At 31.6% G+C, this 19,319-nt stretch overlaps 1 protein-coding gene across 1 annotated transcript in view; it reads right to left on the reverse strand.

Annotated features, from left to right (window-relative positions):
- Positions 1-9,270: 9,270 nt before the first annotated feature.
- The window catches only part of EXOC5 (exocyst complex component 5), a 50,327-nt gene continuing 40,278 nt past the window's right edge, over positions 9,271-19,319 (reverse strand). Inside the window, exons 13-18 of the mRNA XM_051977724.1 lie at positions 19,123-19,231; positions 18,635-18,755; positions 14,807-14,893; positions 12,506-12,614; positions 12,085-12,300; positions 9,271-11,404 (exon numbers count right to left, since the gene is read on the reverse strand). Coding sequence (XP_051833684.1) covers positions 11,216-11,404; positions 12,085-12,300; positions 12,506-12,614; positions 14,807-14,893; positions 18,635-18,755; positions 19,123-19,231 — 831 coding nt within the window. The 3' untranslated portion in view covers positions 9,271-11,215. The remainder of the gene's footprint in view (positions 11,405-12,084; positions 12,301-12,505; positions 12,615-14,806; positions 14,894-18,634; positions 18,756-19,122; positions 19,232-19,319) is intronic.

Raw genomic sequence — 19,319 nt, forward strand, 5'->3', positions numbered from 1 at the left:
AAGAATCTTTTTTTTTTTTTCCTGTAAAAACTTAAGCCCCTTAATGTGGCCAGCTTCCACTATAATCCTATATAAATGAAAAAAAATTTTTTAATAATGTATTATGTACAAAGCACCCTATTAAGTGCTGGAGCTACAAACACAAGGTGGTCCTTGCTCTCAAGGAACTCTAATGAAGAAGGGACACATATAAGAGGGTTTAGCTGCAAATCAAATAGAAGGGACCCATGGTTCTTCGGATACAATGGCAAAGCAGATGGTAATATATCTTAGCAGAGTACTTAGCACATTTATTGTTGAACTATTTTCAGTTGTGTCTAATTCTTCGTGAACTTACTTGGTATGTACTTTGCAAAGATACTGGAACGATTCCCCATTTCCTTCACTGGTTCCTTTTATAGATGAAGAAACAGACAAATAGGGTTGAGACTTGCCCAGTGGCACACAGCTAGTTAGTGTCCGAGGCCAGATTTGAACTCAAAAAAAGTTGTATCTTCTAGATTCTAGGACTGGCTCTGTATTCACTGTGCCACCTAGGTGCCTATCTTAGCACACTGCCTGCTATATAGTAGGCATTCAATAAATGTTTACTAATTATTGATTGATGTCATTTCCACTGATACAATTCTATCCATCTCTGATATTAAACCATTGAACTGTGGGCTTTGGGGACGGGAACTTTCTTTTATAAGCCTTCTTTGACCATTCTAATGCTTTATCATAAAATGACTACAGATTCTCAATGGTAAAACCTGTGGGATGGTCCCTCTAACAGAAGAAATGAAGACTAGACCAAGGTCAAAGAAGCTTGTCATTAGAAGGCTCACCGAGTTTTTTTTTTTTTTTTTTCCCAACCAAGATAATCCATTAAAGGATAGAGAAGAAAGTAATCTTGCCTGGGTGGTGGGATATCCACTCACCTGAACTCACAGATCCATCAGAGTACTGAAGATGAAGAGCAGCAGGGTGGTCTGTGCTCTCTCCAAAAGAAGCCTTCTATAAATTGACATTGAATTTTAAATGAACTCAAGGTAGAGAAGAAAAGCATATATGCCACAATATGTCATTGCTCCTAGTAACTATTATTGGTAACAGTATACATACACATGGACACACAATGCATATAGTCATATACACATGCATATGTGTGTATATATATATATCTGTATATAGCCTCATGTATATATGTGTATGTACTCACACATATACACATTTGTATGTATATATACACACATACATGCATGTGTGTGCTCACCCAATAAGACATCTTGGGGGGGCTTTTCTTGGTACAATATCCTAAGAATAGTTAGGTACAGAAGAAGTCATTTTCAATTTCTCTGAAATTGTGTTTTTGAAGAGTACAGTTTTATTTTTTTGAGGGGGGGCAAAAGAGAGCGAGGCAATTGGGGCTAAGTGACTTGCCCAGAGTCACAGAGCTAATTTAAGTGTCTGAGGACAGATTTAAACTCAGATCCTTCTGACTCCAAGAGCAGTACTCTATCCATTGCACCATCCAGCTGCCTCCCAAATTGTGTTTTTGTAAGGAACATTTTTACTCACTTTCCTCATTCTGCGAGTAACATAGGGTAGCACAATAGTTCTCAGGTGATTCAGAACCTCAGATGTCATTCTGTTTTCTTGTGCTCATCTGATAGTACTATGAGCTCTTATCAAAAACATGTTTTCCCCAATATGTTTACTTATATTCCACATCATAGCATTCTAGAATGTTGAAAGGAACTTTCAAGAGAGTCTGTTCCAACCTCTTCATTCACAGATGAGAAAAATGAGGCTCAAAGATGAAGTAAATTTCTTCCCAATCACAGAATAAGTAAGTCATACAAATTGACAAAGAACGTTGAGCCAAATACTGAAAAGACCAAAAGTTCATTCTTTAACACACTAAAATCCAGCAGAATATAAATATTAAATTAATGAATAATAACTGACACATATGTGTGTTAATGTCTGCAAAAATTTATTTACATTATCTCATTTGAGCCTCAGCATTGAAGACAAATACTACAAGTGCTTCAGATTGCCATTTTCTAGATAGTGAAACTGAAACTCAGACAATTGAAATTACCAGCCCAGGGTCAAACACCTAGCATTTGAAACCAGATTTTCTTGATGCTATGTCCCATGCCATCCACTAAGTCCATAATATTCATTCATAATCTTCATAAATATTTTTAAAATGAATTTTGGGAATAAGAACATATGGGTAAAAGTGGCCAAGTAAGGAATCATCATATATATAGAATGTTGATGTTCTTAAAGTATTTTTGCTAACTTTTTAGATTCTCATAACAATATTGTGGGGAAAGTTCTCCTGGAAGGACTGGAAGCAAGTCCTGTAACTCAAATATAAATCACCTAATACCAGAAGCATCATTTGGATGGTCTTCCTAGTTTTCTAGTTCAGTAGTTAGCTTTCATCTTAAAACATCTATAAATTTTAAGTGTTCTCAGGAAAAAAAGTCTTTTTTTTTTTTTAACTGTGCTTAGTTTTTATTGTAATATTAATTTTGGAAATATTTGATCCAAAACACTGAATTCACTTGGAGTTAAGTATATTATCCTGCTATCATTCTTGGTTGCTAGGTTGTATATATGCATGGGTAGATGTCTAAAGACTATCATAATTTGTGTTGAATGTTCAGGCTATTACTTGATTACTACCACCACTGGTTCCCACCAAAAACAAAAACAAAAAAAAAAAAAAAAAAAAAAAAGGAAATTAATTTCTGGAGGAAAATCAAGACACCAACAAGAGATGGCACACAATGAACCTAAAATATTATTTTATTATTTTGTATTATTTATATTATTGTCTATAATTATTTTGATGATGGTTTTTCCTTGGTATAGAATCAAATATGTACTTACATTTCCTTTTAAGGTAATGATGTAACTGTAAAGAATGCCATGCTTCAAGGGTTTTTTAATTTAAAAGAAACTTTAAAAAGACTTCAAATTAAAACTTAAAACATTATCATAAAAATATAGTACACACTTAGTATTTATTGAATACAAATAAATTCTCCTCCTGGTGGCCCAAATTGGGATATGTATCAGAATTTACAATTGTGCAGTTTTAGAATTATTAATTACCCTATCTTTAATATTTCACTTAATATAGGTACTGTCTTCCATATCCCATGAATTCTAACTCACATTATCTAATTCTAAATGTTATGTAAAGCATGCAAATGGTGTCCACTCAAGAAGTCACATTATCTGTCCATCTACTTCAGGCACTATAAAAACAAATGTCTCTGATGGTCCACCTATTTTAAAGAAATAGCAACAACAATAAAAAAGATTATTCTCAACAAACGATGGACTGCTTATCCACAGATGGATTTGATAATTGCTTACTGAATATGAATTTATTGGGCAATCTTTCTCCCACTTAAGTCCCCAACCTCTTCCCAATTGGTCTGTAATGTGGCCTTTTATTCCATTTTTAGAGATTCTTTTCTTCAAGTTAAATAAAGTAAGTTGGTTTTGAAGAGTGCCCAATTAAAATGCAAATCGCCTGGGGAGGGCTAAGACTATTTACCAGCTAATAATAGCTTGATCATGCTATTCTCAGGTAAATTTGGCACTTGAGACCTGGGTCTTGTGTTAATAGGATGGTCAAGGGGTTAGAGGTAAGGGTAGAATTAGAGTTGGGGTTGAATGGGAAAGGATATGAGCAGCAAAGGGGAAATATGAGAAGACAGACTGGGGAAAGGATAAAGCAGCCAGCCACTTGGGTAATGGAGCACAACATTTTAGGACCAAAATGGAGGTTTTCCCCTCCTTGAGTAGTCCCACCTAAGTCAATTATTGATAATTCTATCATCTAGTGATTGTCAGAATTTCTATTCTAAAACTTTTGAATTAAAACTAGCTCAATTAGATACTGTCTATAAAACAGATAAATATTACTATCTTAGCTGAAATGAATTGACAATTTAATACATGTTACACAGTACATATTAATATAGAAAAATACATTATAATCAGTGTAATGTTGACCAAGTACTAATCCATTCTACCTGCTCAAATATTAGTGCAAATAATTATATATTTGTAATGCATCATTGCTGCCTCATCCATATCATGCTTTCTGAATAAGTGCTTTTCTTGTGAAGTTGTTTGCTAGTTTGAGTATGTTATATATTCATACTTGAATTGACTTTGGATAGACTACAGAACCTTTGAAATGCATTTGACAAAGCCTTTCCAGATAATTTTAAGGAATTCTATATTAAATAAAATTATTGTTATAAGAGCTAAGGATAATTGATGCCTTCATGCAATGATAAAATAATGTAAAAAAGAAAAATATTTTGCATGACAGTCATCAACTTACTATGTAAACAAATTGATTTATGAATACTTTCAATTTGATTCTTTCTGTCCCCAAAACCTGATTCTCCCAGCTTATGTTTTGAATAAGTAACAAAATTTAAGCAAGAACAGTTTTTAAAGGTCCTAAAATGAACTTTTTTGTTCACACACACATCTTCCTTCACATTTTCAAAATGGGTTTTTGTCTTACATTTTAGCAACAGTCCCAGCCCCTATACAATAACTTTCATTTATATAATGCTTTCTTCACAATTCATATATGAGGTAAGTACTGTAGTAGGAATCTCATTTTACAACCTAAGTGATTAAAAAAATAAGTAGAGGTCAGAACTTGAACATAGATCCAACTCCAAATTCAATTCTATTTCTACCTGTTGCTAATAGAGCACGTCACATAAGGGAACATTTTCTTTATTTGATAAATATAGGGATTCAATCCTTTACTGTGTATGGAAAAATTAGTTTCCTTGCATTCTCCAAGTGGAAGTTTACTATGCAAGAAGTAATGGTACACAGTATTTCTACATGAAAAGTTACACTCTAAGTCAAAGCTGGGAGAGGAATAATAATGGATGACAGAATCAGTCTCCCCTTCCCTTCACTCTCCCAAAAAAACTCAATAGGCTGCAATGATGAACAAATCTTAATAAACAAAATTCAACAGGGAGAAGTATAAGGACTTAAATTTGCTGATTATTGTTGAACTGAACTAAAAAAAAAATCAATTGTATAAGTATAGAATGACTAAATATGATTCATATAGAAAAGACATAAAAGGTGTTACTGAATCTGCAACTGGGCCAATACTATGAGATGATAACCAAAGAAGTTGATACAGTACCAGGGTTTTGTTATTGAGTTCCATCATACTCTAACCCTGACACCCCTTTTTGGGCATTTCCTTGGAGTAGTTTGCTATTTCTTTTTCCCTTTTATTTTACAGATAAGGAAAACTGAGGCAAATAAGATTGTGACTTGATTGGGTCCCAAAACTAGTTTAAGGCTGGATTTGAACTCAAGTTCTCCTGACTCCTAGCCCAGCACTAACCACTGTGCCACCTTGCTGTCCCCAAATACAAGGAGGTAGTAGCTCTGTTGTATTCTGCTAAAGTGAAACCACAAACATATTAATGTTTGGATATCACACTTCAGAAAGGTATGGTTAAGTATGGATTAGTTTTGCTAAATTGACTTTCTCCACCCATTTCCCTTTTTCTTCATTTCTATTAGAAAGGATGGTATTCTATAGAAAAAGGCTTCTTCAACTTTTTTCTACTTGCAACTCCTTTTCGCTTGAAAAATTTTTATAAGACCCCGGGTATACAGGTATGTAAAATAGGTAAAAAAAATCATATATCGACTGATAAAAATAATCATAATTTGACAACTTCCACTTTCAGTTTTAAAACCCCCCACAGAATCATGAACCACTGTTTAAGAAATTTGGCTATACCATTCTCCAAATATTTGAACAATTTTCAGATAAAGAAATTAAAGCCATTTCTAGTCGTGGGAAAAAAAATGCTCTAAATCACTATTGATCAGAGAAATGCAAATTTTAAGACAACTTGGAGGTACCATTTCACACCTCTCAGATTGACTAAGATGACAGGAAAAGATGACAAATGTTGGAGGGGATGTGGGAAAACTGAAACACTGATACATTGTTGGTGGAGCTATGAACTGATCCAACCATTCTGGAGAACAATTTGGAACTATGCCCAAAAGCTATCGAACTGTGCATACCTTTTGATAGAGCAGTGTCTCTCCTGGATCTGTATCCCAAAGAGATCACAAGAAAGGGAAAAGAACCTACATATGCAAAAATGTCTATAGCAGCCCTTTTTGCAAGGAACTGGAAACTGAATGAATTTCCATCAATTGGAGAATGGCTGAATAAGTTAATGGCATATGGATGTAATGGAATATTACTGATCTGCAGGATAATTTCAGAGAGGCCTGAGAGACTTATATGAACTGATGTTAAGTGAAGTGAGCAGAACCAAGATAACATTGCACACAGCAATAACATTATATGATGATCAATTCTGTGTGGATCATAACATAGTATCTGTACTCTTTTTATTGTTTGCTTGCATTTTCTCTCTTTTTTTTCCTTTTTGATCTGATTTTTCTTGTGCTGCAAGATAATTGTATAAATATGTAAAAAAGAACTGCAATTATTTAACATATATTGGATTACTTGCTATCTAAGGGAGAGGGTGGAGAGAAGAAAAAAATTTAGAACACAAGGTTTTCCAAAGGTGAATGTTGAAAACTATGCATACATTTTAAAAAATAAAAAAGCTTATTAAAATAATAAAATAATTGTAGACAATATAAAATATTTGGGAGTCTACCTTTCAAACCAATCCAGGAATTATATGAACACAATTACAAAACACTTTTACACAAATAAAGTTAGCTCTAAACAACTGGAAAAATATCAATTGCATATAGGTTAGGTTAGGCTAAGCTAACATAATAAAAATGACAATTCTAGTTAAAAAATAAAAAGCTCAGCTACAGAGAAGAGGAGGAGAGAGATATGTATGTAAATGAAGCTAATTTTAAAAACAAAATAGAAATAGGAATGTGTTTAAAATAAACTAAGATCAATGGGGAAAAAAAAGGAAAGATATATGGAATGTGTCCAGAGGTGGTCCAACAAAATAAAGGGAAATGAAATCATGCATCACAAGGAATTGTTGAAAGAAATAAGGATGTTTAAGCTGGGAAAAGAGTTGGAAGGTGAAGTGCTTGACTATTAGCATCAAATATTTGAAAGTCAATCCAAGTGAAGGATTATACATGTATTACTTAACCAAAGAGTAACTAATCCCAGCAAGTAAAAGCTAACAAGGAGGTAGATTTCAATTCAATATAAGGAAAAAAACTACCAAACACTCATTTGTGTTCAAAAGTGTGATGGGTTGCCTTGGTTAATAGTGAGTTCACCATCACTGGAAGAGTTCAATTACATATTGAATAACTACTTATCAGACATAATGTAAAAGAGATCCATGCTTCAGAACATGGACCTTTGAAATCCTTTATACTGTACTTATGCCCCATTATGAAAAATATGGTGGAAATGTGCTATATGGATAAACAATTCTTAATCATACACACTAGGAAATGAAGAAATTATGTCACAGGATTATTCACAGAACTTAAACATCAAATTCAGAACTCAAATCTGAGAGGAAATAAAGGAAAAGCAATAGTAAATACTAAAAAAAAGAAAACTCATTGTTGTAAACAGCTGATTCAGTAATGAAACTTTAAAGTATTGTATAACTGAACTGTACATGCCTTCACTCTGGACCAACCTGAACTTGCCACTTAAAAGTTTCAGACTCAGTTGCATTTACTTAAATAAGAACTATCCTTCCAAAGTACCTATCTGACCAGTCTTTTCAGATAGATGAAAGTGGTACAAATACTGTAGGAAGCATTATTATGATAAAATAAAAACCAGAAAGTTTTTATACATGAAAGAGAGAAAAACAAAGAGAGAGAGAAAAAAGAGAGAGAGAGAGAGAGAGAGAGAGAGAGAGGAAAGAGAGAGAGAAAATGCTATTGCATTTGGAAGGTATGATTTCTAACAGTATATAAGTAAACAACAATAAAAACAATGGACAGTCAAAAAAAATTAGAGGTCCCAAATATGAACTCAAAGCAAAGGATTATACACTGGAACCTTGTAGTAACACTCATATGGTTTACTTTGACATTGCCTCAAAAGTGCAACACTGTTATGTTGAAAGGCTTTTGATAATTCACGTTTGGGTTAAGACTCATTCTCCTAAATTCCACTTTAAGTATTATAGGTATGAATGTACTTTCAACTGTGTAGATACAAAAATAAGGTACATAGTTCTACTTTCAACCTTCTAATTAACATATTTGTGCATCAAGTGGAGAAATAATTTAGGTGAAAAGAAAAATAGCAAAGATAATGGGACTGGTTGAAAGTAAAGAGCAAATTTGTTAACTTTCCAGTAGATCTTACTTTTTTTTTTTTTTTTTTTTTTTTACCATTTATAATTTGTCAGAAAAGACAGCAAAAGCTAAAATATTTTTTACTATATAGTATGAAACAAAATCCTGGTAATTCCATCTTTGGAAATTTTTAAGGAGAGACACACCATATGTTCTAAATGGTTCAAACACCTATTTAGAAGTGGTGTCTAAAAGAATCAGGTAATTTTAAGGTCTAATTTATTATTTTATTATTCTGATAATTTATTATTTTATGATTATGATTTTATGATTCTTCTTTATGAAACAATCATTCAATGTGGTTGTCTTCATTACACAAATTAGAGACTTTCTTTGGAAACTAATGTTGTTCTCCATATTTTCTATTGCTTTACTTGAAACATTTGAAAAATGTGACATTTTAATTTTTAAGCTTTTTAACAATTTATTTGCTTAATTTTAATGTAATTAAGACTACATATGCATACAGATATACCTTACTAAAATTTTGGTCACAGTTCTTAACCAAATGGATATTTTTAGCTTAAAATTTCATTATCCAAAAAAAATGAACTATTTTTTAAATTAAATGTATACATTCTTTCCCAAATTTCATTTTGTTGTGATGGTGTAAAATAACACAAAAATTGTCTTACATTTTATTTGGTTAACGAACACATATTGTTTGGATAATATGGATAAATTTATTTTTCTTTTTTAAGAGATGACATTTGGACAGTTAATTTTCAAAGCCTGGAATATGTCTGAAACCCAACTTTTAGATGAAAGTTAATGTTAAGAGAAAAATTTAAGCTATGAAACCTAAAGGAAAAAAGTATTTTAAAATTTTCTTTCATATAAGTAATTTACCAATTGCAATGTGAAAATATTTGAAAAAAGAAAAAAATGAAATAAAAAAACAAGTTTAGGGAATTTTGTTTATTGAACAAGGATGTTTACATGTCTAAATTTTAAGTACTGTGGGTTTTTCTGTCACTATCTTCGTAATGGACATAATGAAAATATTGCACAGAACTCAAACATGGAAAATATGGCTAACAAAATATTTAAACAAGTATATATTTTACATCTTTAAAATGAACTCAAACACACAAATTTTGAAGCACATCTATGATTTGAAGTCTTAAAATGACATCTAATGTTTTATTTAATAATTGAAGTGTTTACAAATTGACACAGTATACAAAGTTTTTAAGTGGCCACTAAAGCCAATGCTTTAAAATTGTTGGCTTTAAGTAACAGAGGTATCATTTGAATTCATATCAAAGCTTTCTAAAATGGCAATAGTACATAAATGTACCTTTTTCTATTATTCAAAACTTGCTGTGGTTTTGTCTTCACCAAGAAACAGAACTATACAGCTGTTTAATGCTGTCAGTTTCCTAGAATGCTTTCACAAAATGTGGCTTACTTTAAATTTCCCTTGCTTACCTTGATAATACTGTGCTAAGAATAAAATGAAGAAAATCCAGCCAATAGTGACTCGCATTATATCTATCCCCAAGGTTTAGAGATTTTCAAGAATCTGGGTGAGGACAAGTAATTGTTAATAAAAGATTTTTCAAAAGATAACCAATTTCTGAAAATGGAAAGTAGAAGCGTGCACATGTGTGTGTGTTTTAAAGGACATTAGTGTAAGTTGAAGGTGTTCTAGAAAAGAGACTAGGAACAGAAAATAGAGATTAGTTAAAAAAAAAAAAGTAGGTGATACAGAATGTTTTCTTACTGTTTAATTAAGCAGAGAACTTGCTCAGTTACACTCTAAATTTCCACTTGGGTGGCAAAGTGATCCTAAGCATTTTAATCTACTATCACTACATTAGGTTGACTCAATCATTTGCCTAAAATGGGAATCCATTACAGAAATATCGTAAGGAAGGAGAGAGGCAGAAGTTGTAGAATCTGGGCCACCAGTCTTGGTAATAAATCTGTCTTAAAGATTAGTTGGCTATCAACCTCCAATTCAACTTAAAGTGGAAGGCAGACTTTTTGAATATTCATTTTTTAAAGATAGGAATCTTTAAAACAGCACTGCTCCTAAAAATCAACATTTTCATGTCTTTAAATTTGATCTCATCCTTTTATTTCCCTTATAATTTTAAAATAAAAAAGTAGTCCTTTCTATAAAGATACATCCTACTTTATATGTTAGAGTAACAAAATCTAAAATGGGATGGCTATATATAGTTCTTGATAGGACATATTTTAAGATTTATGTACCAAACAAGATATTATAAATCTTCTTGAGTTAAGCCAAAAGCAAATACACTGTTGAAGGTCCCTGACTAATATCTATATAAAACAGCTTCACCAATTTAGTTTATTACATGTTTGTAGATTAGTGTTATATCTCAGAAAAATTGCAGAAATTTAAAAAATAGGATAACATGTTAGATGATGGAGTGTTACTTAGGAACAACTAAAAGAATTTGATTAATGATTGGTGAATGTGAAAAAAATCATTAAAACTGATGAACAAATGTATTTTGGAATCAGCTTTAAACCTGTGCTAAAACATCAGTTAAAGTCACAAATGAAATCTGATAATAAACAAAGATAAACAAAGTAATGTCTTGTTTACTTTCCCACATAAATACCTTGCATGGTGAAAACAGTGACAAGAAATTTACAATACAAGGTTTGGCTGAAATCATTAGGAGAAAAAAATTGCAAAATGTGACTATGTCTCCATTTCCCCTATTAAAATCTCAAGTTTAAATATGGCTGCCATATTGTTCTGAAAAGTCATTTTCCTGTAAAAATGTGGCTATTCAGTAAGGAATCCTCTGTGCTTTCTAAAAATCAAGGCTTGGGCAAAGTACATTAAGTTTCTTTTTCAAATTCAACCTCAGCTGAAATGCCGAGCCAGGCGGGCAGATCGATAGTCAGCCCGCAGTTGCACAAAGGAGTGAAGTATGTTCTTGTCCAGATTTGCAAGTTGTTCTCCAGAGCAGACCTGCTTTAAATTATCTGGGGCTACTACCAGAAGATTGCAAAGTGCATGCAGGGTATCAAAAAGCTGTAATACCAGTGGAATCTGAATTGAGAGAAGGAAAAAAATTATTAAATAGATAAACACTAGTTTGATGAGAAGACTGAAAAACTATTTTTAATTATTTACCCCTCAGAAGAAATGGTTTTGTTTGTTTGTGGCAAATTACAATATTAAAAGCAACTCAAGCTTAAAAACACAAAGATTTTAAAATAAATTTTGATTTATTTGCAAACACAATATCAAAATCATTCAAAGAAATATTTTTACTGTAATAGGGTTAGTTATGATTAATGTATACTTTTACTGTCTAAAGGTAAATATGAAATGAAAAAATTTAGTTGAAAACTTCATAAGAAAATGATTTTAAAACTGACTACAGAAATTAAGAAATATGGAAAAAAAAAGAGAAAAAAAAAATAATTAAATTATGGATTTTTTCCTGATGCATAATACACATTATATGCCAGTCATACTTATCAATATGGGCTACAAGACCTGAAAAAAAGGCTAGGCCTAAATGAAATTAAATATCCAAACAAAACATTCAGAAAATATCAAAATACTGACACTCTGCTTCTTTAAGACTATGAAACCCACTGTAATGAAATTCATCTAATAATACGCATTATAATGATCAGAGAAAATAAAAGAGAAAATAATAAAAATTTTGTTGGGCTGATACATTTTAAGAAAATGTTTAAAATGTTTAGTAGCTTGCTTACCTTGAAGTCTTTGGCACATTTCCTGTATTCAGCCACATCACAAATTGCTAACATGCCACCCATACAACTATAGGAATATTGCTGAAGATGTTCATAAATAAGTCGATGAAAACGTACTCCAAATTCCATCAAAACTGTGTCTACATTTTTTCCATCCATGGAATTTCTTATCTTTTCCACTTGCTTCCTAACATAACCACAGACTTTAACACATGCCTGAAAAAATTTTGTACAATTATAACATGGAAATATCTATCAGATCAATTAAAAAACTGCCTCTAATTTCTAATAAAAGAAAAATTTTACAGCATAATGATATTTAAAGAAATATATATTACCTTTCAAAAGTATCTTAAAGTTCTGTCAAAAGTATGTTAAAGCATCTATAATTATTAACAAAACTATAGTTAATATCACTCACATTAGTGTACTGAATCAGAACATTATTTTCATCTTCTGGTTTAAAGTCGGTCTTCTTTTGTTCTGCAGTCAAGATATGCTTCATCTGTCCAACCATACAATTCAATGTCCTTCAAAGTTGAAAAAACAAATATGCTTGAATTTTTAATTATTAAAGTTCCTTACAATGTTAAAATTATTTTTACTTTGAATTATATAATTCCACAATGTTAAACTAGATCTGCTTTATTATTTGCTTGCCTTAGAACAGAGAAGAAATCATCATTTGCACAGTATTTCAAGACAACTATCATATAATTCAGAAAACCATCACTATAGAAGTGAAAAGAATTAAGCAGAAAGAATTAAAACACTTCTAAATTCACTAAATAGGGAACAATTCATTCCCTCTCTTTCAAAGTTAGAACTTCTCTGCCCTTGTTCACTTATATTCATGAAAAGAAAATATTTTTGAGTCAATTTTTGCTGATAAAATCATTCTAAAATGTCTACTATTTTGTCTGAATAAGAAGTACAATTTGGTAGCTGTACAATAATTAAATCTCTTTGATTTCCTGTGATTTATTTCTCACCTCTTAGTGAAGTGATAAAACCAAATTCAATTAATAAGGATTCTGGCTGATCAAAATTTAACTGTAACAATAAAACATGAAGTGAAAGTGGTAAGGGGAAAAAAAATGCATCATGAGCAGCACAGATCAGTGGAAAGAACATATAAAAACCAGGATCTAGTTCTGGCTCTATCACTAATAAGTGACCTTGAGTAAATCACATAACTTATCTGGGTCCCAGTTTCTTCTTAAAAGGAAGACAGACTAGACTAAATTTTTAAATTTTGTGAGTGATATATTTCAAGTATTAAACACAGATGGGGCAGGCAGAAAGTACTGATATTGTAAAACAGTTTTTTACATTTGTTTTAAAAACTTTTGAGTTCCAGATTGTCTCCATCCCTTCCCACCTCATTTTCCGTTGAGAAGGCACACGTGAAGTGATACAAACAAGAGTGATGGTACTGAGTATAAAGTTTTTAGGCAATTAAAATGATGGCATTATAAAGCAATATGTTACTTTTTGATAAAAGAATATTTATTTGGGAGACAGAAGATAAGGCAGAAAAGAAAATCTGGCAAATCAATAGCACTATGCATATGATGAGCTCAATATCAACAAAGTGACACAGGCTGCACTAATAAAAAATGACTTCCAAGTGATATTCTTTGCGAGATTATGAGAGTAACATTTTAGAAGGGACACTGACTAAAAGACATCGATCCTGAATATGACATAGTTTCAAATCATTTCATCACACTAACCACCACTTGGAGCAGATACACTTAGCAGACAGATAGCAGCTTAGGTATTTTAGTATTTAAATGAAATGGCACCAAAAAAAAAAAAAAAGGGAAATTACAAGCATAAAAGAGCATATAAGCAAACAGATCAATTAACATATTGGAAACAATACCTATAGAGAAAGCCTATAAGGAAGTAGGATTATTTATAGAGAAAGATGGTTAGGAAGTGGCTTGACTTTTTTTTTTTTTTTTTTTTTAACACATATAGGAAAAATTGTCAGAAGAAGAAAGGACTTCAGTTGCTTGTTACACATGAAGGCTTTAATATAAACTTATATGGTATATATGTTTATAGTGGTTATATGTATATATAATTATAGTATAGAACAAATTTATCAGGGAGGATAACTCAAAACTGGAAGGGTTTACAATGTATAGTTTTTCTTGGCATAGCCCATTTTAAAAACAGTAGACAGAACAATATTTTTAATAAAGGTTCTTCTAAGCCAAAATTCTGTCCAACTAATATGGTCTATTTGTCCTAAATATATTTCCTTTTTTCTTTCTTTCTTTCTTTTTTTTTAATGCTAAATTTTATGTAGTATAAAAGAGACCAGAAGTCCAAAATTTAGTTTGGAACTTACTTTTGTTCTCTTCTCTCCTGCCCCTCCCAATCATCCTATACGCAAGATACTTTTAAGGAATTAATTTTACTGCTTGCTCAAAATATGTATATATCTATATACATAAATACATATATATAAATTCTAGAAATTTAAACTTCAAATTAAATCTTTTAAAAAATGTTGTAGAGGAGGTTTTTTTTTTTTTTTTTTTTGGAAGAGAGAGGAATCTTTTGCTAGGAAGTAAAAGATAAAGAGCTTTCAATTTCAAACTGTGTTAAAAATGAATTCTCAACAATTTTCCAAAATTAAAAACAAACACACCATATGCAAATAACAACACAACAATTCAAGAGTAAAAATATTGTCAATGCAACTTGCCTATCAATACCAGTATCTAGTTTCATCTCCATTTGTTCAATTATATCTTTTTTCTTCTGGAGGCATTCAGATAATTTAGGAGAAGAGCTGTTAAATATTTAAGGAAAAAATATAATGTTGTTACTTATTTGAAAAATCTAAAATCTTGCTTTTTTAAAAATAGTCTAGTCTTGCATCTAAGTACCCAAGCAGTAAGTAAAGACAAGGAATATTCTTTTCCATTCAACAAATTATCACATTTATAGACAGACTATGTCTATGTGCAAGGCTCTATGCAACTCAAAAACAGTAAATGAATATAAAAAGATTTAATTTTCAATAAAGTATCACTCAAGTGACATGCAAAATTAAAAGTACAATCATTCAAAAGCCAACGGATTGGTATATGGTAGGTACAGGCAAGGTGAAACAATCTAAACATAGAAATGAGCAAGAGAAATGATAGTATCATCAGAGAAATGTATGACAGGGAAAATAAAAGAGCCAGTAATATAATATATAGCATCCTCTGATTAGCTTGTAATGCTATAATAGTATCTGTGCAATGTCAAAAAGGCTGGGGGGAGGGGGGGTAGGGGAGCTTCTATGTCACTTGTTAAATTCCATGGGATAGAATTTTTGGAGACCACAGGAAAGAATGGACGAGAAACACACACAAGGATTATGATTTCTATTATTGGAGAGAATTAACATCTATACTGACCTACAAAAATAAGATTACAGATTCATTATCAAAATAATTTTTAAATTACCAGAATTCTCCAAAGAGAATTAAAACAAAAAATTGTATTATATTATTCAAAAATCAAAAGGAATCCTTAATTTAAATAAAACTAAGATATTGATACTATACTTTTTAGAATGTGATCTTGAAATTATCAATGGACAAGATATTAACAATGAGATATTAACTGAACTAGTCTCTCACAATATACCACTTCTCATAAAATATTTATACTTTGATAATTATATGAATATATGATGCTCTGATAAAACATAATTGAAAAATCAACGTTCTTTTTAGTACCAAATCAAAAGCAATAGTACAACCTCCTCCCCAATCTTTGTTGTATCAATAGAGAGACACATGGGGATGGTAGATATTTTGTGACACTGGAATGATCTAAAACATTAAACAAAGGCTGTCATAAATGTTGCATTTAAAAATCTACTCATTGGACAAATTATGTACTCTAACAATATCGAGGAGGGCTAGCTCTTTCACTGGTGGAGGTATTAAGGAAAGCACCATAATAAGGTGGTATCTGGGCTAGAAATCAAAGGACTGAATAGGATTTTGATAAATCTAGAACTGGACTAGATCACCTCACACAAACTGCCAGGTTTTTTTCAATCTAATGTAGTATGGTTCATGAAAAGCAGAGGTTTTTTTTCCTTCCTCCTTCTTAAAACACTATAGTTTTTGTATAAATCTGAGTATACAAAACAGCAAAGCATGAAAGAAGACTGTTAAGGTAGCTTGGAAACATCATATAGAGCTTTTATTTATTAAACTATGTGAAAAACTAAAAATTTTTGAGTAATGAAATGATGTAAGTAGAGTTTTACACTGGAAAATTTAAACTGATTAGAAGAGGAAGAATGATGGCAAATCCTGAAGATGGAGATAGCAGTTAGGTCATTATTACAATAATCCAGTTAACAGGGAATGAGGGGAATGAATTAGGTTTGTGACAATGGTAACAAAGAAAAGATAGATACACGAATTAATGAACAGGAATTCACTACAAATTGTATGGGTAGGGAGGAGGGAGACAGAGAAGAGATGAAAAGAGGAAAAACAAGAAGCAGGAGAAGAAAGGGAACTTATCTGATCTTTGTAACATCCTGGTGGGATATGTCTGGTAGAATTATTACAATTTTAGATGTGAAGTTTAAAGATTGTAAATAACTTCCTCATAATCACAAATACTAAGGTGGCAGAGCTAGAACTTAAACCCAGTTCTTCTAAGAACAGCATATTCTCCCTCTTTTTTTTTTTTTAATTGTTGAAATATATACATATATTTTATATTATAACTTTTTATTGACAGAACATATGCATGGATAATTTTTTACAACATTATCCCTTGCACTCACTTCTATTCTGACTTTTCCCTTCCCTCTCTCCACTCCCTCCCCTAGATGGCAGGCAGTCTTATACATGTTAAATATGTTATAGTATATCCTAGATATAATATATGTAGTACATTCTTTCCTAAAGTACAATGCCTTTCAGCTAAAATATCTCAAGAAAAACCAATGAATAAATATTTATCAAGTGGTCACCATGTGCTAAGCACTTAAGGATACAAAACCAAGCATATAAAAATCCCTACCTAAAAGAATTTACAATCCACAGGGGAAAACAACAAACATATAAATAGATACAAAGTAAACATGAGGTAATTTTAGGAGAGGGAAGAGAGAAGAGCTAGAGGAGATAAGGGAACACCTTGATGAAAGGGAACGAACAGAAGAAATAAGGTCACTGCAAATATAGGGAAGGCTGGTAGAGGAAGAAGGAAGGGAGCAGACTATATAAAAGAATGACAAAGAGAGACCCATCATATTTATGAGGAATGGCAAATAGGCCAGTTTGGCTAGCCTACAGAGTAGGTGAAGGGAAGTCATATATAAGCTTAGAAAGATAAATTAGAATATTTTTATATTCGAATAGAAAAGAATTATAAAGGGCTCTAAATGCCAAAAATAGAGTTTGTATTTGATCACAGCAACAATAGAGAGTCATACAGCCAAGCTCATATTTTAGATATATTAATATGTTAGCTATGTGGATTATGGTTCTTTGTGGCATACAGAACAATTAGGAGGTTCTTATAACAGTCTATATAAGAGGTGACAAGAGCTAGATCTAGGGTAGAGAAAAAACAAGATGCTTAAGAGGCAATTTGCTGGAGGAGATGTTATCAAGAACATTCAGAGAGACTGATCTTGGCAAAGAGAAGGGCCGTGCCATTATCAGAATCTATGGGACATAAAGAATAGGGGAAATTTTATTTTGAGATGAAGAGAAGGGGAGAAGAGGGAATTCAGAGTAAATGGCCTAGATATTCTCAGTGAAGTAGTGAGAGTCCTTAGTTAAGAAGGTGGGAAAAGGGAAGTTGAAGAAGACTTGAGGAGAAGAGGTTTAAAAGACTCCTGGGAAGAGTGATGAGTTATTAATCAGGGAGGAATAAAAGGATTCCTCTGCTGCCATGAGGGCCAGGTAAAGATAGTTAACATATAAATTATGAACTCAATCAAAAGCATTTTACTTTTTCCAGCTCCAATCGGCAGCAGATGGCAGGAGTAATCCAAGGCTTAGTTTTGGCAAGTGAAGAACAATAGAATAAGGGAATGAATAATTCAAGAGTAGAGAATAGTGTATAGTTGAAATGGTTAAATATAGGGCATAAAGGTTCTCCTAAAAGTCTTAGCAAAAATTTTAAGGTTTAGTAGTTTAAAACTTCACTAAGACTTTTTGTCTAGTATGCGAGGATAGGATTGTATATGTGGTAACAAATGTGGTAGCCTTGATGGAAACAATAAAATTAGGAAGAGAGGTAGGTTTCAGAAGAAATGAATTTTGTTTTAGATACAGTGATTTTGAAATTCCTTCTGGTCACTCAGTAGGAAACATTTGTTTAGGAAGCTGATGATAAGATGTGACAATATGGAGTAGCTTAGCTATGAAACTATAACTGAGCAAATAGATCTATATTCACAAGATCAAGATGGAGAGCTAGCCAGCCACCTTATCTGTGTAAAAATATTCAACCCATCAGAGTAGACCATCACTAACATGAATTAAAAGATTTGACTGACCTTATCAGTGGCATAAGGTGATCATTAAATTGCTTGTCAAAAAGGTGAAAAATAGTATTGGCTTGTTGCACAACATCCAAAAAGTAGAGATTTGCATTTTTAGAATCTGAAGAAGGAATTCCTAAAATGTAAGTGAATGTATATTAAAATCAGCTATTAAAATAAATTAATATCTTGAACCATGATGAATTTATCTGATTAGTCAGTTGATCAATAAACAGTATTAAGAAATAAATAGTAAATCACCTTTTAAAGATAATACAGAAATTAATATTAAGCTCATAATCATTTTATAACAAGACATTTCAAATTAATCTTACACTAATGATTTTTAAAATTATGAAGTTTTGATTTTATTTCTTAAAAACAGATTTCAGTATACTGCATCATTTAATTCTAAAAATATGGATTCTATATACAGAAATGTCTAGTATTTTTAATACTTTATCCACTAATATGCATATATTAAGAGAAGATATTGTACTTACCAGCAAGTCCTGTTTCCAAGGCATAATCAATATGCTCAATACACAAAAATTCCACAAGAACAGTAAAAATTCTAAAGGCATTCCTTGGCAAATCAGATGGGTCAGAAAGCTTTTGAAAACAAACAAAAAAAAACATATGTATATATAATACATACATATATATATATATATATCAGAATTTGGGGATTTGACAAAAA

This window comes from Antechinus flavipes, chromosome 2 (assembly GCF_016432865.1).
Source record: "Antechinus flavipes isolate AdamAnt ecotype Samford, QLD, Australia chromosome 2, AdamAnt_v2, whole genome shotgun sequence".
NCBI lineage: Eukaryota > Metazoa > Chordata > Mammalia > Dasyuromorphia > Dasyuridae > Antechinus > Antechinus flavipes.